This window comes from Chiloscyllium punctatum, chromosome 46 (assembly GCF_047496795.1).
Source record: "Chiloscyllium punctatum isolate Juve2018m chromosome 46, sChiPun1.3, whole genome shotgun sequence".
Classification (NCBI taxonomy): Eukaryota; Metazoa; Chordata; class Chondrichthyes; order Orectolobiformes; family Hemiscylliidae; genus Chiloscyllium; species Chiloscyllium punctatum.
Genome location: NC_092784.1, coordinates 58,732,463 through 58,760,173, shown reverse-complemented (window position 1 = coordinate 58,760,173; position 27,711 = coordinate 58,732,463). Strand labels below are relative to the sequence as shown.

The 27,711-nt window shown below is 54.9% G+C and overlaps 1 protein-coding gene across 1 annotated transcript; it reads right to left on the bottom strand.

Annotated features, from left to right (window-relative positions):
- Positions 1–860: 860 nt before the first annotated feature.
- Positions 861–27,711, bottom strand: LOC140468153 (transitional endoplasmic reticulum ATPase-like). The gene is made up of 8 exons (XM_072564358.1): positions 27,529–27,711; positions 27,163–27,285; positions 25,424–25,636; positions 24,112–24,290; positions 11,575–11,704; positions 7,224–7,382; positions 6,272–6,423; positions 861–2,806 (listed from the first exon to the last, which is right to left on the bottom strand). The coding sequence occupies exons 1-8, from the start codon at positions 27,607–27,609 to the stop codon at positions 2,707–2,709; spliced, it is 1,137 nt and encodes a 378-aa protein (XP_072420459.1). The 5' UTR covers positions 27,610–27,711; the 3' UTR covers positions 861–2,706.

Here is a 27,711-nt window from a genome sequence, read left to right as displayed (position 1 = left end):
ATTATGTTTTATTATTTGCTGAGATCTCCGTACTGTTTATTTTTGTGGTAATCTTCAGGAATGCAGAGAATTGCTCAGCTGAGAGAATTTTAAAAATATGAATATTAAATGATTGTATTTAAGAATTATTGTAACTTTTGAACCATGTATTTTTGTATCGTGGTCTTTACAGTCAGTGCTTTTGATGTGATTGAATAAAAATTGATGTTCGTACAGAGTTTGCACTGAATGTTAACATGGACATGACTGTGTGGGACGGGAAAGAGGGAGGGCAGGTGGTGTAGTGAGCAGAGTGGAGGGGGAGCTTGAGGGGAGGAGGGCAGAGCACAGAGTTTGCGGAGTGAGTCAGGGTGGAGAGGTGAGAGTTGGAGCGGGGTCAGTGGAGGGGGAGTTGATGAGGGGCAAGGTGGAGGGTGAGGGAGGGGAGTAGGAGTCTGAGGAGGAGGGATAGGGTGAGGGGAGGTGTAGGTACAGGGTGATAGGTGGGTGGAGGAGGCATGGGAGAGATCGAGGAGGGAGTGGCTGGAGCTGAGAGGAGGGGGGGTAGAAGGAGGGGGGAAAGACGGGGGGGGTGGAGGAGGAGAGGGGGATGAGAAGGTGCGTGAGGTGAGAGAAATGAATTGGATTTGGCCATGATGATGTTGGTTGAGTTTGATTGGAATACTCTCCCTGGTGCTGATCAGGACCCAACGCCTGAATTAGACTAGCGACCAGAGGTGTCTCAGCCTCACCCCCAGACCAACCGGATCCTAGCCCACAGGCAGTCTGAGCTTCCCCTGTACTCCTACAGCCATCGACTCTCTCACAGAGACGGAGAGAGGGGTGAAGGACTGGTGTGTTTCTGGAAGACTTTAATGGAATGAAAGTTCAGCACCTTTATTGTCCATTTTAAATTCACAGCAGATAAGCTTTTCCTCTTCTTTGACACGTTACAGCAAGAAGCGACTTCGAGATTTTATAAGTGTGTACAACCTCATCTGATTATGACAGAATAGGAAAGTCCACCTCAATCTGGCAAAACAAGCAACACACTGTCAGACATCACAATTCTGACTCGCTCCATCAACAATCTGCACTCGGACAACTTTCGTCAAAGCAAGAGAGAGAGAGTACATGTGTGAGAGAGTGACACTGACTGAGAGAGGGAGACACAGGGACAGGCAAAGAGGAGCAGAAATGGAAAGAGGGAAAGAGAGAGAGAGACAGAGAGGGAAAGAAAGGCCCGGAGAGAGGGAAGGACAGATAGACAATGACAAAGAGAAGAGGAGAGTGAGACAAAGAGACAGACAAAGAGACAGACAAAGAGGGACAGACAGAGAGTCAGACACCGAGAGAGAGAGACACACACACAGACAGGAACACAGAGTGGGACAGAAAGAGATATATTTGTCCAGGTGGATTGGAGTCACGGTCATAAACCCAGGCCTGGAGATGGGGGTTACACGACCACTTCCACAGTGTGTTCTCCACCGGGAAGGCACAGTTCACCATCAACGTATTCCCTTACCCAATCAAATGGCCTCATTGCAACATCTCTTTGAAATAAGAACATGTCCAGAGAAAGTTCAAGTTAAACCCTTATTTTTGTTGCGTGGATCCTACACTGTCCCCATCACGGCTACAGCCTGGACTGTAAGCTCAACTTGCTAAACAGTCTGGGGCACTCTGAGTTGGAGCGTTAGCCACACTCCCAGTTGACAGGCCTAACTTACACTGAGGCCTGGGGCCTATTGAGTAGTACATCCCAGGCCCAGTGGGGGCTGTCAAGTTGACACAATGCAAGAGGGTCAATTATAGGGATTAGGGAAGTCACAGACATTGATCTTCTCAAGGGGATGAACGGATGTGAACACAAAGATGAGAATTTTCAATCTGAACGGTTTGGAGTTGGGATTGGAGACAGCAAAATATAGGTCAGAAAGATTATACCTGATCTTTACCCAGAAGGTCTGCGAGGTTGGTGAGTGAGACCCCCTTTTTATCAGGTCCCCAGACACACACCCTGTTCCTTGTCTCACCCAATATATTTCAGTTTGTAGTACATGGCTGGTCACCAAAATGAATTCTAAGGTGGTCAGAAATCGAGCTGGTTGGGATTAGAGACACAACTCAGATCGCAGCTTTTCCCTCAATGTTGACCACTGAAATTCTTTCGAGAATACCAAACTCTGTAAAACAAGGTTTGGAATTGTGTTTGGCGTGGACTCGTTGGATCGAAGTGTCTGTTTCTGTGCTGTATAACTCTATGACTCATACCTACTAAAGCAGAAAAGGTCTTTTTCTGTCTCCAGGGACCAGGCCTTTGGTTCAGTTTAGTCACATTGTGAAAGACTGAGCTATCTTGCCCGCGTCTGAATGGATGGCAGTCATCATGTACAGGGCTGAACTCGCACTCACACACATACCTTTATATATACACAAACCCACACAAGCATGCACTCAATGCCCACACAGTAACCACGGCGATGGACAGGCGTGTTTACTCCCGGTGTACCTGTACAGGGTACCAGGTCATGCCTGCCAAAACCGAGCCTTGGGAACGTGGGGTCAGAGTTCAAAAAAAAAGCGGGAGTGAATGCAGAATCCACAAATAGCGTGCCACTTTCCAGCGAGGGTGAAAGCTAACAGGTCTTCCCCTGGTGGTGTGCAAAGGCTGCCTTCCCCAGACCGTGACCCCGTAAGTCTTTGACCTCTGAACCCCGCTGCTCAGTTGTAGAGATCGTCATCCCCCTCTTCGCGATACAAGTTGCCTCCACTCCCTCCGTCAGCGCTCCCCTGGCCGCCACTCGGATTGCTGGACGGAAACCTGAAAGAGGAAAGGAAATGGATGGGAATTTGGGAAAGATTAGGAATATTGCTGGAAAAGACTAGATGGGTCGCTAGATCTTTTCTCTTGCCCTCATCAGGACATGCCAAATTTCAAACAGCGCAGTAGTTTAAACCACAGGAGAAACAAGGGTGCTAACTGGTTGGCTTAATTCGGACTGCTTTCTCCATGGCAACACCTCAACCAATCAGGAACCACAGGTTCCCCAAGCTTCTGGATAAATCAAAGTGCAAGGCTTGGACACGTCCCTTTTGTTTCCAGAGGATGTATCCCTGCATGTGATGGTTTATTACTAAAGACTCATGTATAATAGAGATAATAGTGATGTCCAGGATATTACAACATGATTTCTCCAGGAGAGCTGCTAACAACAATCTCACCAACTTTTGAAAATCCCCTTGAAAATGTTATTGCATTGTCCAGCCAGTGCTTTGACAATCTGCATGTACATTAAAATGATATCCTCAAACCAGACCAGGAAGGGTTCGTTGTCATGGCAATGAGAAATTGAAACAAGGTAGAAAAATACATGTGAATGGGCCTGGCTGCCACAGTTATGGGTATGTTCGCCGAGATGGGAAGTTAATCTACAGACATTTCATCCCCTGTCTAGGTGACATCCTCAATGTTTTGGAGGCTCCTGTGTGGCACTACTGTACTGTGTCTTCTGGAGTTTATTTGGTTCCATTCCTGCAGTTTCTGGTTGTTCGTTGCAGTGGCCGGTATATTGGGTCTAGGTCTATGTGCTTGTTGATAGAGTCCGTGGATGATGGCTATGCTTCTAGAAATTCTCCAGCTGCCCTCTGTCTTTGATCATTGTGTTGTCCCCGTCCAGTTTGTGGTCCTTGTCATCTGTGTGTGTGGCTACGAGGGACAGCTGCTCACAGCGTTCAGTGGCTGGTTGGTGTTTGTAGATGTTGAATACTAGTTGTCTGCCTGTTTGTCCTATATAGTATCTCATGGAGTTTTTACATGGAATCTCATAAATTACCTTCGTCTTGCACATGATGGGAAGAGAGTCTTTAGTCCTGGTATGTTGTCTGAGTGTGTTTTCACTGGAAGGGACTTTGATTGTCTACGGGAACTATTCTTTTACATAGTGAACACAGAGCCACCTGGAGGTGTTTTTAATGTATTTTTCTGTGCATCCGGAAAAGTACTGGAATTATCACAATATGGGGATTCATTCAGCACGTATTCTTAGATTCAGAACAGTATTAATGTCAGAGACCAAAGCAGAAAGTGCTGGAGAAACCCAGGTCTGGCAACATCTGTGCAGAGAGAGAGAGAGACAGAAACAGAGGTAAGGTTTCGGATCCAGTGACCCTTCCTCAGAACTGATCTTACTGTCAAGGACTTTGCTCCACTCATGGGCTTTCCCACCATCGAGCTTGGATTCACAAGACCAGGGCCATGCAATCGGAGGTGGAACTCCGAGTGCCACCAGCGCCAAAGTCCTCAATGGATAGGGGCCAGTTCTGCAGAGGAAGGGTCACTGGAACTGAAAAGTTAATTCTGTTTTTTTCTCTCCCGCTCCACAGATGCAGCCAGACCTGCTGAGTTTCTCCTGGGCTTTCTGGTTTTAAATGCAGATGTACAACACTGACTGCATCAGACAGTGATGACGAGCATTCTGAAACTAGACACAGACTGAATGGGTCAAGGCCAGAGGCAGAAACCAAAGGCTCAGTGAAGATAGCAGTCTCGGTGATATCACAATGGTATGTGCTCAAAATCACCTCCACTCTATCCACAGAATGGAGCAGAAACTCTGAGCAGGCACACTTTGTAGGGTCCTGAGGGAGTGCCTCACTGTCGGAGGGTCAGTGCTGAGGGAGTGCCGCACTGTCGGAGGGTCAGTGCTGAGGGAGGGCCGCACTGTCGGAGGGTCAGTGCTGAGGGAGGGCCGCACTGTCGGAGGGTCAGTGCTGAGGGAGGGCCGCACTGTCGGAGGGTCAGTGCTGAGGGAGGGCCGCACTGTCGGAGGGTCAGTGCTGAGGGAGGGCCGCACTGTCGGAGGGTCAGTGCTGAGGGAGGGCCGCACTGTCGGAGGGTCAGTGCTGAGGGAGGGCCGCACTGTCGGAGGATCAGTGCTGAGGGAGCGCCGCACTGTCGGAGGGTCAGTGCTGAGGGAGCGCCGCTCTGTCGGAGGGTCAGTGCTGAGGGAGCGCCGCTCTGTCGGAGGGTCAGTGCTGAGGGAGGGCCGCACTGTCGGAGGGTCAGTGCTGAGGGAGCGCCGCTCTGTCGGAGGGTCAGTGCTGAGGGAGCGCCGCACTGTCGGAGGGTCAGTGCTGAGGGAGTGGGCATTGTCGGAGGGTCAGTGCTGAGGGAGTGCTGCACTGTCAGAGGGTCAGTGCTGAGGGAGTGCCGCACTGTCGGAGGGTCAGTGCTGAGGGAGTGCTGTACTGTCGGAGGGTCAGTGCTGAGGGAGTGGGCATTGTCGGAGGGTCAGTGCTGAGGGAGTGCTGCACTGTCAGAGGGTCAGTGCTGAGGGAGCGCCGCACTGTCGGACGGTCAGTGCTGAGGGAGGGCCGCACTGTCGGACGGTCAGTGCTGAGGGAGGGCCGCACTGTCGGAGGGTCAGTGCTGAGGGAGTGCCTCACTGTCGGAGGGTCAGTGCTGAGGGAGCGCCACACTGTCGGAGGGTCAGTGCTGAGGGAGCGCCGCACTGTCGGAGGGTCAGTGCTGAGGGAGCACCGCGTTGTCGGAGGGTCAGTGCTGAGGGAGTGCCGTACTGTCGGAGGGTCAGTGCTGAGGGAGCGCCGCGTTGTCGGAGGGTCAGTGCTGAGGGAGTGCCGCACTGTCGGAGGGTCAGTGCTGAGGGAGTGCCGCACTGTGAGAGGATCAGTGCTGAGGGAGCGCCGCGTTGTCGGAGGGTCAGTGCTGAGGGAGCGCCGCACTGTCGGAGGGTCAGTGCTGAGGGAGTGGGCATTGTCGGAGGGTCAGTGCTGAGGGAGTGGGCATTGTCGGAGGGTCAGTGCTGAGGGAGCGCCGCACTGTCGGAGGATCAGTGCTGAGGGAGCGCCGCGTTGTCGGAGGGTCAGTGCTGAGGGAGCGCCGCACTGTCGGAGGGTCAGTGCTGAGGGAGTGCTGCACTGTCGGAGGGTCAGTGCTGAGGGAGCGCCGCACTGTCGGAGGGTCAGTGCTGAGGGAGCACCATGCTGTTGGACCTATTGCCTTTTGTTGGAGATGTTAAATGGAGGCCCTGCCTGCCCTAACATGGGTGGGTAGTGTTTACCCCTCACCCCGACGTCAGTGCCGATTGTGGGAGCTCGCTCCCCTGTCTCCTTCATTACAGCAGGAAATGCAACTTCAAAAGGAAAAGCAAACAGCCATTGGCTTTGGAACACGCTGTGTGCACAAAATGGCACTACATCAATGCATAGATTCATACAGTGCAGGAAAGGCCCTTCGACCCATCGCGTGCTGCTATCGAAGACTGACCTGAAGTTCCCGAAGCCTCGGCTCTGTTGCAGTGTCTGCGCAAACATCTCATATTTCCTGATGTCGTTGTCACTGACTGAGCGGCGACCGAACCTCATGGCCTCCTCAAAGTGGTCACGGCGAATCTCGGGGACAGGATCGTAGTCATCTTCCTGCTCGGAGAGGGAGCGGGGAAAGGAAGGGATCAACATCAGGCCCGAGCTCGGCCCAGCGTGGGCAACCAACATGGCAGGAGCTACCATGGGCCTTCATCTCACTCTCACACCACAGACGAGACTTTTATTGGCTGAGTATCGGGCTGCACTAGCATCCCACCACCTTCAAGGGCAATTAGGGACGGGCAATAAATTCAGGCCCCCGGCCTCCATAAATAAATTACATCAAAACTCTCCAAGAAATGGAATTGGGAACGTCACCCTCTCACGTGGAAATACACCGTCGTTCCTTCAGTGTTCCTGGGTCAGAATCCTGAAATACCCCCTCATCCAGGACAGCACTGTGTGTCCCTACACCACCTGGAGAACAGTCACCTCCAGCGGTGTGGACGGTCAGCTGTGGATGGGGCAACAAATGCAGCACCCACCATCTTGTGGACGACCACAGAAATCTCTCCCTAACCCCCCCTCTCTCTCCTCTTTTTAAGAGGCTCCTTAAATCCTCTCTCTGGCCAAGCTCCAGGTCACGTGCCCCTTCATCTCTGTTAAGACCTGGTGTTGAATTTAGTTGGAAAACACTCCAGAGAGGTAACGCTTCGAGACGGAGGCACTACCTAAATGCAGGGGCTCTGTACTTAGTGTTCGATTCCACACACGTTGACAACCTCCCCGCAAGATGGAAATGCACAGTTCCACCAGAGAGGAGAAGGCCCGGTATTGGATGGGCCTGTGCTGGACTGTTTCATATGCCCACGGTGGGGGGGGGGGGGGGTTTGGGTTTGTACCCGGCCACTCACCATGGCTACATCCGGGTTAGTTTGGTGCTCCTGTTCCCGTTTAATCTCCGCTTCGATGGCCTCTCTGATGGCAAGCTTACAGGCCCTCTGGCAGATCTCAGTCAGGTCAGCCCCCGAGAAGCCGTGCGTTATTTTGGCCAGGTACGCCAAGTCCACGTTCTGAGAACCGAAACAATAAGCCGGGGGGAGGGGGGGTTAAACGCGGTCCTTTAAACCACACCCTGCCTCCACCACCCCCCCCCCCCACTCCCCAGCCCCGCGGGGGTAACTGCTGGGCGGCCCTGTCTCACAGTCAGGGTGCCTTGAAGAAACGTGCTCATTATCTCATGGCTGTATCCAGGGAAACGGCCTGAGGGCCTGAACCCCTCAGACTCCACCTTACCTCAGACCGCGTGAAGCATGACACTCTATTAGAAGCAACTAGGAGAAAGTGAGGACTGCAGATGCTGGAGATCAGAGCTTAAAAATGTGTTGCTGGAAAAGCGCAGCACGTCAGGCAGCATCCGAGGAGCAGGAGAATCGACGTTTCGGGCATAAGCCCTTCTTCAGGAATGAGGAGGGTGTGCCAAGCAGCCCCCGTGGCTGAACACTTTAACTCCCCCTCCCACTCCACCAAGGACATGTAGGTCCTTGGACTCCTCCAGCGCCAGACCATAGCAACACGACGGTTGGAGGAAGAGTGCCTCATCTTCCGCCTGGGAACCCTCCAACCACAAGGGATGAACTCAGATTTCTCCAGTTTCCTCATTTCCCCTCCCCCCACCTTGTCTTAGTCCCAACCCTCGAACTCAGCACCACCTTCCTAACCTGCAATCTTCTTCCTGACCTCTCTGCCCCCACCCCCACTCTGGCCTATCACCCTCACCTTAACCTCCAGCCACCTATCGCATTCCCAACGCCCCTCCCCCAAGTCCCTCCTCCCTACCTTTTATCTTAGCCTGCTGGACACACTTTCCTCATTCCTGAAGAAGGGCTTATGCCCGAAACGTCGATTCTCCTGCTCCTTGGATGCTGCCTGACCTGCTGCGCTTTTCCAGCAACACATTTTTAAACTCTATTAGAAGCACAAAGCCAGGCACTGGTGGGTCCTGAGAATATAATTACCGCCAACTGTAAGTGAACATCTATCAGATCTTTCAATACCACGGTATCTACCACCCAGTTTCTCATTCCATGAAGGACAAGACACTTCAGGTAAAATAACTTGTAAGCGGCAAAATCCACGGATGTCCACTACCTCCTTGCGTAAGAAGCAGACCTACTGCACATCAATCCTCCAGACTCAATATTGAGTTCAGTAATTTGAGGGCTTGAACTCCCCAATGTCCCTAGCCCTCGATCCCACACACCAGGCCTTGTTATCACGTAGTCTGCCATTACACACTACCCACTGTTAGCCATTAACAGTCCCCATTAACAACTATTTACCCTCCAACCAAATCTTAATCAACTCCTTTATCTGTCTAACTGTTCTTCCCTCTCTTTGGGTCCTGTTTCCACCTATCGTTTAACCCCCCCACCTCCCCCCCCCATCTCCCCCCCCCCCCCCCGATATAAACCGATATTTTCCCAGCTACCATCAGTTCTGAGGATCTGAAACGTTAGCTCTGATTTCTCTTTACAGATGCTTCTAGACCTGCTGAGCTTTTCCAGCAATTTCTATTTTTGTTTCTGCTACACATCGAGGTGGCCTCAGGCCAGCTGATCCTTCTAATTCGGAGTCTTCCCTTTCTCAGCTCGTCTCAAATCATACAATCCCTACAGTGTGGAAACAGGCCCTTCGGCCCAACAAGTCCACACTGGCCCTCTGAAGAGTAACCCATCCAGACTCATTCCCCTATCCCTATTACTGTACATTTTCCCTGACTAATGTACCTAACCTACACATCCTTGATCCTTGAACACTATGGACAACCTCTCGTGGCCATTCCACTGAAGGGAATTGTAGGAAGAAACCGGAGCACCCAGAGGAAACCCATGCAGACACGGGGAGGATGTGCAAACTCCACACAGGCAGTGGCCCAAGGCTGGAATTGAACCCAGGACCCTGGCACTGTGAGGCAGCAGTGCTAACCGCTAAGCCACGCGCCACCCATGACATACAATGGGGTTTGGAGGTCACACTGCTTCGCCCGGAGGAGGGGCCTGATTTTGGATCATCTCACTGAGGTCTGAGAGCCAAGCCAATCTCTGCATCACACAGTGACATCAGCAGCGAGGTGCTGGACCCTCTACTTTTTGTCGTTTACATAAATGATTTGAATGCGAGCATAAGAGGTACAGTTAGTAAGTTTGCAGATGACACCAAAATTGGAGGTGTAGTGGACAGCGAAGAGGGTTACCTCAGATTACAACAGGATCTGGACCAGATGGGCTAATGGGCTGAGAAGTGGCAGATGGAGTTTAATTCAGATAAATGCGAGGTGCTGCATTTTGGGAAAGCAAATCTTATCAGGACTTAGACACTTAATGGTAAGGTCCGAGGGAGTGTTGCTGAATAAAGAGACCTTGGAGTGCAGGTTCATAGCTCCTTGAAAGTGGAGTTGCAGGTAGATAGGATAGTGAAGAAGGCGTTTGGTATGTTTTCCTTTATTGGTCAGAGTATTGAGTACAGGAGTTGGGAGGTCATGTTGCAGCTGTACAGGATATTGGTTAGGCCACTGTTGGAATATTACGTATAATTCTGGTCTCCTTCCTATCGGAAAGATGTTGTGAAACTTGAAAGGGTTCAGAAAAGATTTACAAGGATGTTGCAAGGGTTGGAGGATTTGAGCTACAGGGAGAGGCTGAACAGGCTGGGGCTGTTTTCCCTGGAGCGTCGGAGGCTGAGGGCTGACCTTGTAGAGGTTTACAAAATTATGAGGAACATGGATAGGATAAATAAAGTCTTTTCCCTGGGGTCGGGGAGTCCAGAACTAGAGTTGATAGGTTTAGGGTGAGAGGGGAAAGATATAAAAGAGACCTAAGGGGCAACTTTTTCACACAGAGGGTGGTACATGCATGGAATGAGCTGCCAGAGGATGTGGTGGAGGCTGGTACAATTGCAACATTTAAGAGGCATTTGGATGGGTATATGAATAGGAAGGGTTTGGAGGGATATGGGCCGGATGCTGGCAAATGGGACTAGATTGGGTTGGGATATCTGGTTGGCATGGACGGGTTGGACCGAAGGGTCTGTTTCCGTGCTGTACATCTCTACGACTATCAGTGATAGGACAATCCAGGAGACACACGGTCAATAGCAGGCGGTGGGAGAGGTGGAAGTGTGGAACTTGCTCCCACAGAGCACGCCCATAGTGACTGACAGAGATACGTGGAAGTAAAAACAAAATAAATGCACAAAGGAACAAGGGCCATGCTGATGTCAAGTCTGAGTCGAGAGAGTGGTGCTGGAAAAGCACAGCAGCTCAGGACAGCACCCGAGGAGCAGGAGAATCGATGTTTCAGGGAAAAGCCCTTCATCAGGAACCATTTCTGATAAAGGACTTTTGTCTGTAACGTTGATTCTCCTGCTCCTCGGACGCTACCTGACCTGCTGTGCTTTTCCAGCACCACTCTCTCGACTCTGATCTCCAGTATCTGCAGTCCTCACTTTCCCCTCGATGTCAAGTCTGACCTGTATCCTCAGGACTGAAGGGGGCTGGGGAAAAAAAAAATCCTTTTTACGCTAAATATCAGCACGTCCAACCCCCTGCAGTCACACCGGACATGAACTCGGCTTCTCGCTTCCCACAGACACTGCCAGACCTGGAGGAGTTGCTCTCCTGCACCCTCTGGGCTCATTTCAGATTTACAACGGGGAGGGAGGATGCTCGGGTGGCTAGTTGAATGTAGCTGCCTTGATGCTGAAAATACAACAACAACTTGGACCCTCACCCTGAGACGGGGAGGAGTGGGAGGTGCTCGAAGGGGAGGGGGGGGACATCGGTTGTCAAACACCGAGACGGCAATTTACAAACACTGTCCGTGACGTGGATAGAAATGCCAAATAATAAACATTCTTCTACTTTGACAAGACCTCAACCCAAAGACAGGGAAATACAGCCCCCTAGTGCTCAGAGGTGCCACTGCTTCCATTATCGGCAGAATATCATCTTGCCGCCCCCAACTCCATCTTCCAACCCCCACTCTCACCCCCACACCTCCCTCACCCAATGCCCTCAAAGCCATTGCGTCCCCCCCCCCCCCCCCCCGGTCGATCTCTGTTGTGCTTTTCCCTATCTACTACCCCATCCCTCTCTTCTCAGCTGACTCCTGAAACCCTCCGGTAACGTATCGCCTTCCCCCCCCCACCCTTCCCACCCCCCACCCCGGCCCGGAACCCAGTCCCAGAGTTCCGCGGGCTCCTCACCTTGGCGATGGGCGATTTCCTCAGGTTGGCCTTCAAAATGGACGCCCTGGACTTCTCATCAGGCAGGGGGATATAAATCAGCTGGTCCAGGCGGCCTGGTCTCAGAATGGCTGGGTCAATGATGTCGGGCCTGGGAACAAACAGCTCACACACTCACTGGAACAACGTGAAACTCAATAGAAGGCCCGGCCATTCGCCAGGGAGGGGGTTAGCACACAACAGGAACATACAATGACTCGAAACTTGGGAGGATTGTAAACCAGGAGGACAATTGTGTGGAACTCCAGCACAGTGGCTCAGTGGTTAGCACTGCTCCATCACAGCACCAGGGTCCCAGGTTCGATTCCAGCCTCGGGTGACTGTCTGGGTGGAGTTTGCACATTCTCCCCGTGTCTGCGTGGGTTTCCTCTGGGTGCTCCGGTTTCCTCCCACAGTCCAAAGATGTACAGGTCAGGGTGGATTGGCCATGGGAAATGTGGGGTTACTGGGGTGGGGTAGGGGGATGTGTCTGGGTGGGATGCTCTTCAGAGGGTTGGTGTGGATGTGTCGGGCCAAATGGTCTGCTTCCACACTGTCGAGATTCTTCGATTTAAATCTAAATGGAGGTGTTTTACTGGGATGGAGAAAGTCACTAGGTTATAGCCCAACAGGTGAAGTCACCCAATGAAGGAGCAGTGCTCCAAATGCTGACTGCCAATAAAGCAGTTGGACTATAACCTGGCGTTGTGTGATTTTTAACTTTGATGATGTCAGCTGCCTTCCCGAGGCAGTGGGCAGTGTAGATGGAGTCAATGGATGGAAGGTTGGTTTGTGTGATGGACTGGGCTGTGTTCATGACTCTCTGTAGTTTCTTACATAGATCATAACAGCGCTGTACAGGCCCTTCGGCCCTCGATGTTGTGCTGCCCTGTCATACTAATCTGAAGCCCATCCCACCTACACTATTCCATGTACGTCCATTTGCCTGTCCAGTGACGACTTAAATACACTTAAAGTTGGCGAATCTACTACCATTGCAGGCAAAGCATTCCATACCCTTCCTACTCTCTGAGTAAAGAACCTACCTCTGACATCTGTCCTATATCTATCACCCCTCAATTTAAAGCTATGTCCCTTCATGCTCACCATCCCCATACTTGGAAAAAGGCTCTCCCTGTCCACCCTATCTAACCCTCTGATTATCTTATATATCTCTATTAAGTCACCTCTCAACCTTCTCTCTAACAAAAACAGCCTCAAGTCCCTCAGCCTTTCCCCGTAAGACCTTCCCTCCATACCAGGCAATATCCGAGTAAATCTCCTCTGCACCCTTTCCAAAGCTTCCACATCCTTCTTATAATGCGGTGACCAGAACTGTACACAGTACTCTAAGTGCGGCCGCATCAGAGTTTTATACAGCTGCAGCATAACCTCCTGGTTCCAGAACTCGATCCCTCTGTTAATAAAGGCCAAAACACTGTATGCCTTCTTAACAACCCTATCATTCTGGGTGGCAAATTTCAAGGATCTATGTACCTGGACACCGAGATCTCTCTGCTCATCTACACTATCAAGAATCTTACCATTAGCCCAGTACTTTGCATTCCGATTACTCCGACCAAAGTGAATCACCTCACACTTGTCCGCATTAAACTCCATTTGCCACTTTTCAGCCCAGCTCTGCAGCTTATCTATGTCTCTCTGTAACCTACAACATCCTTCGTCACTATCCACAACTCCACCGACCTTCGTGTCATCTGCAAGTTTACTAACCCACCTTTCTACGCCCTCATCCAGGTAGTTTATAAAAATGACGACCAGCAGTGGACCCAACACCGACCCTTGCGGTACACCACTAGTAACTGGACACCAAGATGAACATGTTCCATCAACCACCACCCTCTGTCTTCTTTCAGCAAGCCAATTACTGATCCAAACTGCTATATCTCTCACAATCCCATTCCTCCCCATTTTGTACAATAGCCTATCGTGGGGAACCTTATCGAACGCCTTGCTGAAATCCATATACACCACATCAACCGGTTTACTCTCATCTACCTGTTTGGTCACCTTCTCAAAGAACTCAATAAGGTTTGTGAGGCACGGCCTACCCTTCACAAAACCGTGCTGACTGTCCCTGATCAGATTATTCTTTTCTAGATGGTTATAAATCCTATCTCTTATAACCTTTTCCAACACTTTACCAACAACTGAAGTAAGGCTCACTGATCTATAATTACCAGGGTTGTCTCTACTCCCCTTCTTGAACAGGGGAACCACATTTGCTATTCTCCAGTCTTCTGGCACTATTCCTGTAGACAATGACGATTTAAAGATCAATGCCAAAGGCTTGGCAATCTCCTCCCTGGCTTCCCAGAGGATCCGAGGATAAATCCCATCCGGCCCAGGGGATTTATCTATTTTCACACTCTGCAGGATTTCTAATACCTCTTCCTTGTGAACCTCAATCCCACCCAGTCTAGTAGCCTGTATCTCAGTATTCTCCTCGATAACATTGTCGTTTTCTAGAGTGAATACTGTCGAAGAATATTCATTTAGTGTTTCCCCTATCTCCTGTGACTCCACACACAACTTCCCACTACTATCCTTGATTGGCCCTAATCTTACTCTCGTCATTCTTTTATTCCTGACATTCCTATAGAAAGCCTTAGGGTTAACCCTGATCCTATCCGCCAACAACTTCCCATGTCTCCTACTGGCTCTTCTGAGCTCTCTCTTTAATTCTTTCCTGACTACCTTGTAACCCTCAAGCGCCCTAACTGAGCCTTCACATCTCACCCTAACATAAGCCTGGTTCTTCCTCTTGACCAGAGATTTCACTTCCTTAGTAAACCACGACTCCCACGCTCTACAGCTTCCTCCCTGCCTGACAGGTACATACTTATCTGGGACTCACAGGAGCCTTTCCTTGAATAAGCTCCACATTTCTAATGTGCCCATCCCCTGCAGTTTCCTTCCCCATCCTATGTTTCCTAAATCTTTCCTAATCGCATCGTAATTGCCTTTCCCCCAGCTGTAACTCTTGCCCAGTGGTACACACCTTTCCCTTTCTATCACTAAAGTTAACAGAACAGAATTGTGATCACTGTCTCCAAAGTGCTCACCTACTTCCAAGTCTAACACCTGGCCGGGCTCATTACCCAGTACCAAATCTAAAGTGGCTTCACCCCTTGTAGGCCTGTCTACATACTGGGTCAGGAAGCCCTCCTGCACACACTGGACAAAAACTGACCCATCTATAGTACTCGTACTGTAGTTTCCCAGTCAATGTTTGGAAAGTTAAACTCCCCCATGACAACTACCCTGTCTCTCTCACTCCTATCGAGAATCATCTTTGCTATCCTTTCCTCTCCATCTCTGGGACTGTTCGGAGGCCTATAGCAAACTCCCAACAGGGTGACCTCTCCTTTCCTGTTTCTAACTTCAGCCCATACGACCTCAGTTGACGGGTCCCCAAACATCCTTTCCTTGACGATCCCGGAGAGAGAGAGAGACGTACAGATGCAATTTCCAAGGATGATTCCAGGGATCAGAAACTTCAGTGATGAGGACAGGTTGAGACTGTATGGGGAAAATGGGAGGAAATTGTCTCTTGGTAATAGAACCAGTACAGACATGATGGGTTGAATGGCCACGTGCAGCACAGGACCAATTGTGTAAAGGTCACACTGGCCTGGTCATTGTGGGCTCACTCTGAGACACACAGGTGGACAGGTAATGTGTAACTGACTCTCCCCTCGCCGTGTCACACACACTCCCCTCGCCGTGTCACACACACACTCCCCTCGCTGTGTCACACACACTCTCCCCTCGCCGTGTCGCACACTCGCCTCGCCGTGTCGCACATTCACTCCCCTCGCCGTGTCACACTCACTCCCCTCGCTGTGTCACACACACTCTCCCCTCGCCGTGTCGCACACTCGCCTCGCCGTGTCGCACATTCACTCCCCTCACCGTGTCACACACACTCTCCCCTCGCCGTGTCGCACACTCGCCTCGCCGTGTCGCACACTCACTCCCCTCGCCGTGTCACACTCACTCCCCTCGCCGTGTCACACTCACTCCCCTCGCCGTGTCACACTCACTCCCCTCGCCGTGTCGCACACTCACTCCCCTCGTCGTGTCGCACACACACTCCCCTCGCCGTGTCACACACTCACTCCCCTCGCCGTGTCACACACACACTCCCCTCGCCGTGTCACACACACACTCCCCTCGCCGTGTCACACACACTCCCCTCGCCATGTCTCACACACACTCCCCTCGCCGTGTCACACACACACTCCCCTCGCCGTGTCACACACACACTCCCCTCGCCGTGTCACACACACACTCCCCTCGCCGTGTCACACACACACCCCTCGCCGTGTCACACTCTCCCCTCGCCGTGTCACACACACTCTCCCCTCGCCGTGTCACACTCACTCCCCTCGCCGTGTCACACACACACTCCCCTCGCCGTGTCACACTCACTCCCCTCGCCGTGTCACACACACACCCCTCGCCGTGTCACACTCTCCCCTCGCCGTGTCACACACACTCCCCTCGCCGTGTCACACTCACTCCCCTCGCCGTGTCACACACACTCCCCTCGCCGTGTCACACACTCACTCCCCTCGCCGTGTCACACACTCACTCCCCTCGCCGTGTCACACACTCACTCCCCTCGCCGTGTCACACACTCTCCCCTCGCCGTGTCACACACTCACTCCCCTCGCCGTGTCACACACTCACTCCCCTCGCCGTGTCACACACACACTCCCCTCGCCGTGTCACACACTCACTCCCCTCGCCGTGTCACACACACACTCCCCTCGCCGTGTCACACACACACTCCCCTCGCCCTGTCACACACACTCCCCTCGCCCTGTCACACACACACTCCCCTCGCCCTGTCACACACACACTCCCCTCGCCCTGTCACTCTCTCCCCTCGCCGTGTCACACTCACTCCCCTCGCCGTGTCACACACACTCTCCCCACGCCGTGTCACACACACACTCCCCTCGCCGTGTCACACACACTCTCCCCTCGCCGTGTCACACACACTCTCCCCTCGCCCTGTCACACACACATGCCCCTTGCCCTGTCACACACACACCCCTCGCCGTGTCACACTCTCCCCTCGCCGTGTCACACACACACTCCCCTCGCCATGTCACACACACACTCCCCTCGCCATGTCACACACACACTCCCCTCGCCGTGTCACACACACACTCCCCTCGCCGTGTCACACACTCACTCCCCTCGCTGTGTCACACTCTCCCCTCGCCGTGTCACACACACACTCCCCTCGCCGTGTCACACACACACTCCCCTCGCCGTGTCACACTCTCCCCTCGCCGTGTCACACACACACTCCCCTCGCCGTGTCACACTCTCCCCTCGCCATGTCACACACACACTCCCCTCGCCGTGTCACACACACTCTCCCCTCGCCCTGTCACACACACACCCCTCGCCGTGTCACACTCTCCCCTCGCCGTGTCACACTCTCCCCTCGCCGTGTCACACACACACTCCCCTCGCCATGTCACACACACTCTCCCCTCGCCGTGTCACACACACACTCCCCTCACCGTGTCACACACACACTCCCCTCACCGTGTCACACACACACTCCCCTCACCGTGTCACACACACACTCCCCTCACCGTTTCACACACACACTCCCCTCGCCGTGTCACACACTCACTCCCCTCGCCGTGTCACACTCTCCCCTCGCCGTGTCACACACACACTCCCCTCGCCGTGTCACACACACACGCCCCTCGCCGTGTCACACACACACTCCCCTCGCCGTGTCACACTCTCCCCTCGCCGTGTCACACGCACACTCTCCTCGCCGTGTCACACTCTCCCCTCGCCATGTCACACTCTCCCCTCGCCATGTCACACACACACTCCCCCCGCCGTGTCGCACACACACTCCCCTCGCCGTGTCGCACACACACTCCCCTCGCCGTGTCACACACACACGCCCCTCGCCGTGTCACACTCTCCCCTCGCCGTGTCACACGCACACTCTCCTCGCCATGTCACACTCTCCCCTCGCCATGTCACACTCTCCCCTCGCCATGTCACACACACACTCCCCCCGCCGTGTCACACACACTCTCCCCTCGCCGTGTCACACACACACTCCCCTCGCCGTGTCACACACACACTCCCCTCGCCGTGTCACACTCTCCCCTCGCCGTGTCACACACACACTCCCCTCGCCGTGTCACACTCTCCCCTCGCCGTGTCACACTCTCCCCTCGCCATGTCTCACACTCACTCCCCTCGCCGTGTCACACACACACTCCCCTCGCCGTGTCACACACACTCTCCCCTCGCCATGTCTCACACACACTCCCCTCGCCGTGTCACACACACACTCCCCTCGCCGTGTCTCACACACACTCCCCTCGCCGTGTCGCACACACACTCCCCTCGCCGTGTCGCACACACACTCCCCTCGCCGTGTCGCACACACACTCCCCTCGCCGTGTCACACACTCCCCTCGCCGTGTCACACACACACTCCCCTCGCCCTGTCACACTCACTCCCCTCGCCGTGTCGCACACACACTCCCCTCGCCGTGTCGCACACACACTCCCCTCGCCGTGTCGCACACACACTCCCCTCGCCGTGTCACACACACTCTCCCCTCGCCGTGTCACACACACTCTCCCCTCGCCGTGTCACACACACTCTCCCCTCGCCGTGTCACACACACACTCCCCTCGCAGTGTCACACTCTCCCCTCGCCGTGTCACACACACTCCCCTCGCCATGTCTCACACACACTCCCCTCGCCGTGTCACACACACACTCCCCTCGCCGTGTCACACACACACTCCCCTCGCCGTGTCACACACACACTCCCCTCGCCGTGTCACACACACACCCCTCGCCGTGTCACACTCTCCCCTCGCCGTGTCACACACACTCTCCCCTCGCCGTGTCACACTCACTCCCCTCGCCGTGTCACACACACACTCCCCTCGCCGTGTCACACTCACTCCCCTCGCCGTGTCACACACACACCCCTCGCCGTGTCACACTCTCCCCTCGCCGTGTCACACACACACCCCTCGCCGTGTCACACTCACTCCCCTCGCCGTGTCACACACACTCCCCTCGCCGTGTCACACACACTCCCCTCGCCGTGTCACACACACACTCCCCTCGCCGTGTCACACACTCACTCCCCTCGCCGTGTCACACACTCACTCCCCTCGCCGTGTCACACACTCACTCCCCTCGCCGTGTCACACACTCTCCCCTCGCCGTGTCACACACACTCCCCTCGCCGTGTCACACACTCACTCCCCTCGCCGTGTCACACACACACTCCCCTCGCCGTGTCACACACTCACTCCCCTCGCCGTGTCACACACACACTCCCCTCGCCGTGTCACACACACACTCCCCTCGCCCTGTCACACACACTCCCCTCGCCCTGTCACACACACACTCCCCTCGCCCTGTCACACACACACTCCCCTCGCCCTGTCACTCTCTCCCCTCGCCGTGTCACACTCACTCCCCTCGCCGTGTCACACACACTCTCCCCACGCCGTGTCACACACACACTCCCCTCGCCGTGTCACACACACTCTCCCCTCGCCGTGTCACACACACTCTCCCCTCGCCCTGTCACACACACATGCCCCTTGCCCTGTCACACACACACCCCTCGCCGTGTCACACTCTCCCCTCGCCGTGTCACACACACACTCCCCTCGCCATGTCACACACACACTCCCCTCGCCATGTCACACACACACTCCCCTCGCCGTGTCACACACACACTCCCCTCGCCGTGTCACACACTCACTCCCCTCGCTATGTCACACTCTCCCCTCGCCGTGTCACACACACACTCCCCTCGCCGTGTCACACACACACTCCCCTCGCCGTGTCACACTCTCCCCTCGCCGTGTCACACACACACTCCCCTCGCCGTGTCACACTCTCCCCTCGCCATGTCACACACACACTCCCCTCGCCGTGTCACACACACTCTCCCCTCGCCCTGTCACACACACACCCCTCACCGTGTCACACTCTCCCCTCGCCGTGTCACACTCTCCCCTCGCCGTGTCACACTCTCCCCTCGCCGTGTCACACACACACTCCCCTCGCCATGTCACACACACTCTCCCCTCGCCGTGTCACACACACACTCCCCTCACCGTGTCACACACACACTCCCCTCACCGTGTCACACACACACTCCCCTCACCGTGTCACACACACACTCCCCTCGCCGTGTCACACACTCACTCCCCTCGCCGTGTCACACTCTCCCCTCGCCGTGTCACACACACACTCCCCTCGCCGTGTCACACACACACGCCCCTCGCCGTGTCACACACACACTCCCCTCGCCGTGTCACACTCTCCCCTCGCCGTGTCACACGCACACTCTCCTCGCCGTGTCACACTCTCCCCTCGCCATGTCACACTCTCCCCTCGCCATGTCACACACACACTCCCCCCGCCGTGTCGCACACACACTCCCCTCGCCGTGTCGCACACACACTCCCCTCGCCGTGTCACACTCTCCCCTCGCCGTGTCACACGCACACTCTCCTCGCCATGTCACACTCTCCCCTCGCCATGTCACACTCTCCCCTCGCCATGTCACACACACACTCCCCCCGCCGTGTCACACACACTCTCCCCTCGCCGTGTCACACACACACTCCCCTCGCCGTGTCACACACACACTCCCCTCGCCGTGTCACACTCTCCCCTCGCCGTGTCACACACACACTCCCCTCGCCGTGTCACACTCTCCTCTCGCCGTGTCACACTCTCCCCTCGCCGTGTCACACTCTCCCCTCGCCATGTCTCACACTCACTCCCCTCGCCGTGTCACACACACACTCCCCTCGCCGTGTCACACACACACTCCCCTCGCCATGTCTCACACACACTCCCCTCGCCGTGTCACACACACACTCCCCTCGCCGTGTCACACACACTCTCCCCTCGCCGTGTCTCACACACACTCCCCTCGCCGTGTCGCACACACACTCCCCTCGCCGTGTCGCACACACACTCCCCTCGCCGTGTCGCACACACACTCCCCTCGCCGTGTCACACACTCCCCTCGCCGTGTCACACACACACTCCCCTCGCCCTGTCACACTCACTCCCCTCGCCGTGTCGCACACACACTCCCCTCGCCGTGTCGCACACACACTCCCCTCGCCGTGTCGCACACACACTCCCCTCGCCGTGTCACACACACTCTCCCCTCGCCGTGTCACACACACTCTCCCCTCGCCGTGTCACACACACTCTCCCCTCGCCGTGTCACACACACACTCCCCTCGCAGTGTCACACTCTCCCCTCGCCGTGTCACACACACACTCCCCTCGCCGTGTCACACTCTCCCCTCGCCGTGTCACACTCTCCCCTCGCCGTGTCGCACACACACTCCCCTCGCCGTGTCGCACACACACTCCACTCGCCGTGTCGCACACACACTCCACTCGCCGTGTCGCACACACACTCCCCTCGCCGTGTCACACACACACTCCCCTCGCCGTGTCACACACACACTCCCCTCGCCGTGTCACACACACACTCCCCTCGCCGTGTCACACACACTCCCCTCGCCGTGTCACACACACTCCCCTCGCCGTGTCACACACACACTCCCCTCGCCGTGTCACACACTCACTCCCCTCGCCGTGTCACACACTCACTCCCCTCGCCGTGTCACACACTCACTCCCCTCGCCGTGTCACACACACTCCCCTTGCCGTGTCACACACACTCTCCCCTCGCCGTGTCACACACACACTCCCCTCGCCGTGTCACACACACTCTCCCCTCGCCGTGTCACACACACTCTCCCCTCGCCGTGTCACACACTCACTCCCCTCGCCGTGTCACACACACTCCCCTCGCCGTGTCACACACACTCTCCCCTCGCCGTGTCACACACACTCTCCCCTCGCCGTGTCACACACACTCTCCCCTCGCCGTGTCACACACACTCTCCCCTCGCCGTGTCACACTCACTCCCCTCGCCGTGTCGCACACACTCTCCCCTCGCCGTGTCACACTCACTCCCCTCGCCGTGTCGCACACACACACTCCCCTCACCGTGTCACACACTCACTCCCCTCACCGTGTCACACACACTCCCCTCGCCGTGTCACACTCTCCCCTCGCCGTGTCACACGCACACTCTCCTCGCCATGTCACACTCTCCCCTCGCCATGTCACACTCTCCCCTCGCCATGTCACACACACACTCCCCCCGCCGTGTCACACACACTCTCCCCTCGCCGTGTCACACACACACTCCCCTCGCCGTGTCACACACACACTCCCCTCGCCGTGTCACACTCTCCCCTCGCCGTGTCACACACACACTCCCCTCGCCGTGTCACACTCTCCCCTCGCCGTGTCACACTCTCCCCTCGCCGTGTCACACTCTCCCCTCGCCATGTCTCACACTCACTCCCCTCGCCGTGTCACACACACACTCCCCTCGCCGTGTCACACACACACTCCCCTCGCCATGTCTCACACACACTCCCCTCGCCGTGTCACACACACACTCCCCTCGCCGTGTCACACACACTCTCCCCTCGCCGTGTCTCACACACACTCCCCTCGCCGTGTCGCACACACACTCCCCTCGCCGTGTCGCACACACACTCCCCTCGCCGTGTCGCACACACACTCCCCTCGCCGTGTCACACACTCCCCTCGCCGTGTCACACACACACTCCCCTCGCCCTGTCACACTCACTCCCCTCGCCGTGTCGCACACACACTCCCCTCGCCGTGTCGCACACACACTCCCCTCGCCGTGTCGCACACACACTCCCCTCGCCGTGTCACACACACTCTCACCTCGCCGTGTCACACACACTCTCCCCTCGCCGTGTCACACACACTCTCCCCTCGCCGTGTCACACACACACTCCCCTCGCAGTGTCACACTCTCCCCTCGCCGTGTCACACACACACTCCCCTCGCCGTGTCACACTCTCCCCTCGCCGTGTCACACTCTCCCCTCACCGTGTCGCACACACACTCCCCTCGCCGTGTCGCACACACACTCCACTCGCCGTGTCGCACACACACTCCACTCGCCGTGTCGCACACACACTCCCCTCGCCGTGTCACACACACACTCCCCTCGCCGTGTCACACACACACTCCCCTCGCCGTGTCACACACACTCCCCTCGCCGTGTCACACACACTCCCCTCGCCGTGTCACACACACACTCCCCTCGCCGTGTCACACACTCACTCCCCTCGCCGTGTCACACACTCACTCCCCTCGCCGTGTCACACACTCACTCCCCTCGCCGTGTCACACACACTCCCCTTGCCGTGTCACACACACTCTCCCCTCGCCGTGTCACACACACACTCCCCTCGCCGTGTCACACACACTCTCCCCTCGCCGTGTCACACACACTCTCCCCTCGCCGTGTCACACACTCACTCCCCTCGCCGTGTCACACACACTCCCCTCGCCGTGTCACACACACTCTCCCCTCGCCGTGTCACACACACTCTCCCCTCGCCGTGTCACACACACTCTCCCCTCGCCGTGTCACACACACTCTCCCCTCGCCGTGTCACACTCACTCCCCTCGCCGTGTCGCACACACTCTCCCCTCGCCGTGTCACACTCACTCCCCTCGCCGTGTCGCACACACACACTCCCCTCACCGTGTCACACACTCACTCCCCTCACCGTGTCACACTCACTTCCCTCGCCGTGTCACACACACTCCCCTCGCTATTTACTTGTGAGTTCCTCTCACACACACACACACACACAACCCTGAGCAGGGGTAGGTGGGTATGTGTCAGACAGGGATCATCTCCCCCCTCCCCCTTCAATCCCTACTGTCAGGAACCTGCTCCCTTGGCTCGAGGAGACTCTGTCCTTGATTTTTCTCAGAGGGAGAATAAACCGGGCCGGGCTCCAATCAGTCTGGTTTGGTACAGAGATGACAAGGATTTTGGGAGGCCTTTTGTTTATATGTAAACAGGTGGGACTCCAGGCCAAAGTGGTCATGCTTTCGAAGTGACCAGTATAAGGGAAGGGGAGTGGTCAGCTCTCTAGCCGAGCAGTTCAGCCCAGAATTAGTTGGGAGTTCAGCTGTGGACTGTGTGAACAGGCTCTCTCTCTCTCTCTCTCTCCTGCTGCCCTTCTAACTTCAACCTGTAAGTATCTGTTCCATTTTTGTAAACTGTGTTTTAAGAGGGTTTGCTTATTGGGACTGTTGTGTATATTCGGAACAGAATAGTTACGTTAGGCTGGATCGGCTGAGTTCTGTCGGGGTTCTTTATTCTGTTCTTTGTGTTTTGTTGTGTAACTTGGTGAATAAAGTTTTTGTCTGTTTTGAAGCCCATTGGTCAACCTTGCTCACTTACTCGGAGTAACTTTCACTGTGCACTCACTGAAACTCATGGCCAAGTTACGGTCTGGGATTTGCTGCCAGCTTAAGAATGTAATGAGTGGTCCGGCCTAGCCCATACCACCACCGGCCTACCTGTTGGTGGCTCCCACAATGAAGACGTTCTTCTTGTCGGACATGCCGTCCATCTCAGTGAGGATCTGGTTGATCACCCTGTCTGATGCTCCCCCACCATCACCGGCACTCCCTCCTCTGGACTTGGCGATGGAGTCCAGCTCATCGAAGAACAAGATACATGGAGCAGCCTGCCGCGCCTTTCAACAGGAAAAGAAAACAACCAGCAGCCCGTGAGGTGATGACCCTTCACCCCCAACCCCCCCCCCAGGTCTGGGGGTAACAGTGTTTGTACACACTGACGTTAGTCTGCCTCTGGGACAGTGTTGCATTGGTAAGACAAGGTAGTGTAACTGAACCATCTGGCTGCTCTCTCGTTAAAGAGGGGTGGGGGGGGGTTTAACTTGAGGGTCACTGGACCTCAGACGAGAGGAGGGGTTGCAAAGGATAGCCCGTCATGGTAACCTCAGCCAGTGACGGGGACTGGACCCACACACATGATTGGCATCACACATCAGCCATCCAGCCAGCTGAGCTAACTGACCCCTGGCAGTGTCTGCACCAGCTGCTGAAATGTAATCAATTCTCAAAGTGCATCTAGAGTTTGCTTTGGTTAACTCATGGATGTGGGGTGGGGGGTCACTGGCTGGGCCCAGCATTCGTTGCCCGTCCCTAGTTGCCCCTTGAGAAGGTGGGGGGTGAGCTGTCTCCTTGAACCACTGCAGCCCACCTGCTGTGGGTTGACCCCCCCCCAATGCCAGGATTCTGCCCCCGCCACACCGAAGGAACAGCGATATATTTCTGAGTCGGGATGGTGAGTGACTCGGAGGGGAAGCTGCAGGGGGTGGTGCCCCCATGTACCTGCTGCCCTTGCCTGATAAATGTTGTGGCAAGCGTGGTGCTGGAAAAGCACGGCAGGTCAGGCGGCGTCCGAGGAGCAGGAGAGTCGACATTTCGGACACAACCCTCCATCAGCCCCGGTACCCGAAATGCCAACTTTCTTGGATGCTGCCTGACCTGCTCTGCTTTTTCCAGCAGCGCACTTTATTCGCTCTTGACTTCTCCGATGTCTGCAGCCCTCGCTCTCTCTCTGATGGATGGCCTCAGCAATATCCCAAAGAACCAAAGGAACATTTCAGCTATCGTCCCTGTAAGAGCTTGTTCCAAACTCTCTCGAGGTGGCCCCATTTGCTTTTGTATTTTTTTTTAAACAATAAGGTGACCCGAGTCCCTCAGTTCCAGTGCAGTCTAACGGAGGTCTAGAACAGGGTCACCATAACCTCAGTGCTTTGTAAGTGAGGGAGTAAAGGCCAGTTTTCCATAAGCAGGTTACCTTGTCAAACACGTCCCTGACGTTAGCTTCCGACTCACCGAACCACATAGTAAGTAGCTCGGGACCTTTGATGGAGACAAAGTTGGCCTGACACTCGCAGGCTATTGCCTTGGCCAATAGAGTCTTGCCACACCCGGGGGGCCCGTAGAACAGAACACCGCGCGACGGGGTCATTCCGAACTTCAGGAATTTGTCCGGGTATTCCACTGGGTACTGAGGAGAGACAGGAGGAGGGGGCAAAGTCAGTCCTGTTCTCACAGCCCCCACCCAACCCCTTACCGCTGCCACATGACAACCCCCCGATTTTCAAAAGCCATCCGTTCGGCCCGTCAGGTGTGTTCTAGCTCTTTCTCAGACAGACGCGCGAACCATCCAAATATCTATCCTTCGAAACTTCCGATCCAATCCACTGTTGCCCTTCCAGGCTGATCTTAACAGCTCACCGTGTGAGATCTAAATGCTCCCCCCCCCCTCCCCCCCCCCCGCCCCCCAACCCACACTCTCACCACAGCTCTTCACTGTTTATTGTCATTTTCTTCACGGCCTGCAACACAATGAGGATGTGCACCTTGACAAGACCTTCCCCACACCTCCACATCTCGCCTTTCAAAGGATACGACAACGGATGGATGGACCCCGCACAACAATCCCCAGACAGGGGTGTTCCCTTCCAGTCAGGGAACACTTCAGCGGTCTCGGACCTTCGACCTCGGGTGACCGTCCCCCCAAGGCGGACTTCAGGACAGGCAACAAGACAAAGCGGCCGAGAAGAGGCTGATAGTCAAGTTCACTACCCATGGGGATGGCCTTAGGTTCATGTCACATTACAGGTGACCCCACTGCACTATACACTCTCTCGCACTCACACACACTTATATACTCACACTCACACGCAGACCCTCTCTCTCTCACACACACACACCGATGCATACACCCTTTCACAGGCTTATAAACCGTCACATTCATGCACACAAGCAAACACACACTCTCTTATGCATACTCACATGCACACACCCACATTTACACACACACTCTCTCTCATTCATACACACACACACACACACACATATACACACACACACACTCTCTCATACGCACACACACAGTCTCACACACACGTCTCTGGGGTGAATTTGCACTTGCAGACACATTCTATTTTGCTCAAAAAGCGCACAATCTCCAGGCAGTCAGTCCATGTGACATTTTATAAGTTCCTACTTTGGAAATAGAACCAGTCTGACCCAAGATTGAGCTACAGACAGACTCTGACCTCACACCTTTAATGCAATGTCTGAGCTGAGATCTCACCTTTTGTTATAAAACCTTAAATTATCTCAAGAATGTGACTTAAATGAAGTTCTGGGATTTACAAACTAATGAACCCATGAACAAACTAATGAACCTGCAACCCATTCGGAAAGATGAAAGACTTAACAGCAATCTCGGCTTGTTCAATATATCACCGTACGATGCTACAATCTTTTGCTATAAGACCTATGCCTTATGACCCTGTCCCACTAGCCACCTGATGAAGGAGCAGTGCTCCGAAAGCTAGTGCTTCCAAATAAACCTGGTGTTGGATGATTTTTTAACGTGGTCCACTCCAGTCCAACACCAACCCCTCCACGTTACTGTGATTTGGTAACTCCTGGTGACTGGTCTTTGTCACCCCAGTCAGAAGCTTTATCTGTCAGAATCACTGCTGCTGTTTTATCTCGGTTTGTTTTCGAGTCACTGACCTGCACCAGCTCCTGCAGCTCCCGTTTCACCTCGTCCAGACCCCCGATGTCCTCCCAGGTCACAGTCGGGACCTCTACCACTGTCTCACGGAGAGCAGACGGGTTACTCTGGCCCAGTGCCCACTGGAACAGGGGAGTGGGGGCGGGGGTGGGGGGGATACAGATCACACACACGGGGTTAGATTACATCACAGGGAGAGAAACACAGTTCACCGCAGACCCTCCCTCACCATCTCCCCTTCCCGAATCCAGCCACCGTCCCGGGAGTGTTTCACACCTTTAAGGAATTCCTCCGGGTTTTATTGGGAGCGTGTTAGGGAAGGGGGTGGGTGGCGCTACGCGAATGCAGGGCAGCCCCAGCCTCACCTGGAAGTCGTCCATGGTGACAGCCATGGAGTTAAGGACGTCAGCATCAATGGTGTCATCCTCCAGATCGATGATGCTCATCTTCTTCCGAATGGCCTGCAGTGCTGCCTCCGAGCACAGCGCAGCCAGGTCAGCGCCAACGTGGCCGTGGGTATCATGGGCAATCTGTCACAGGGAGAGAGG

What these genes read in the sequence shown, in the direction of transcription:
- LOC140468153 (XM_072564358.1), bottom strand. Translation starts at nt 27,609, where the DNA reads ATGAGCATCATCGATCTGGAGGATGACACCATTGATGCTGACGTCCTT. An exon ending in CTAACCCGGATGTAGCCATG is followed by an intron (nt 6,424 to 7,223) that starts GTGAGTGGCCGG and finishes CTCTCCGAGCAG; the next exon opens with GAAGATGACTACGATCCTGT. An exon ending in CGAGGCTTCGGGAACTTCAG is followed by an intron (nt 2,807 to 6,271) that starts GTCAGTCTTCGA and finishes TTCCTCTTTCAG; the next exon opens with GTTTCCGTCCAGCAATCCGA.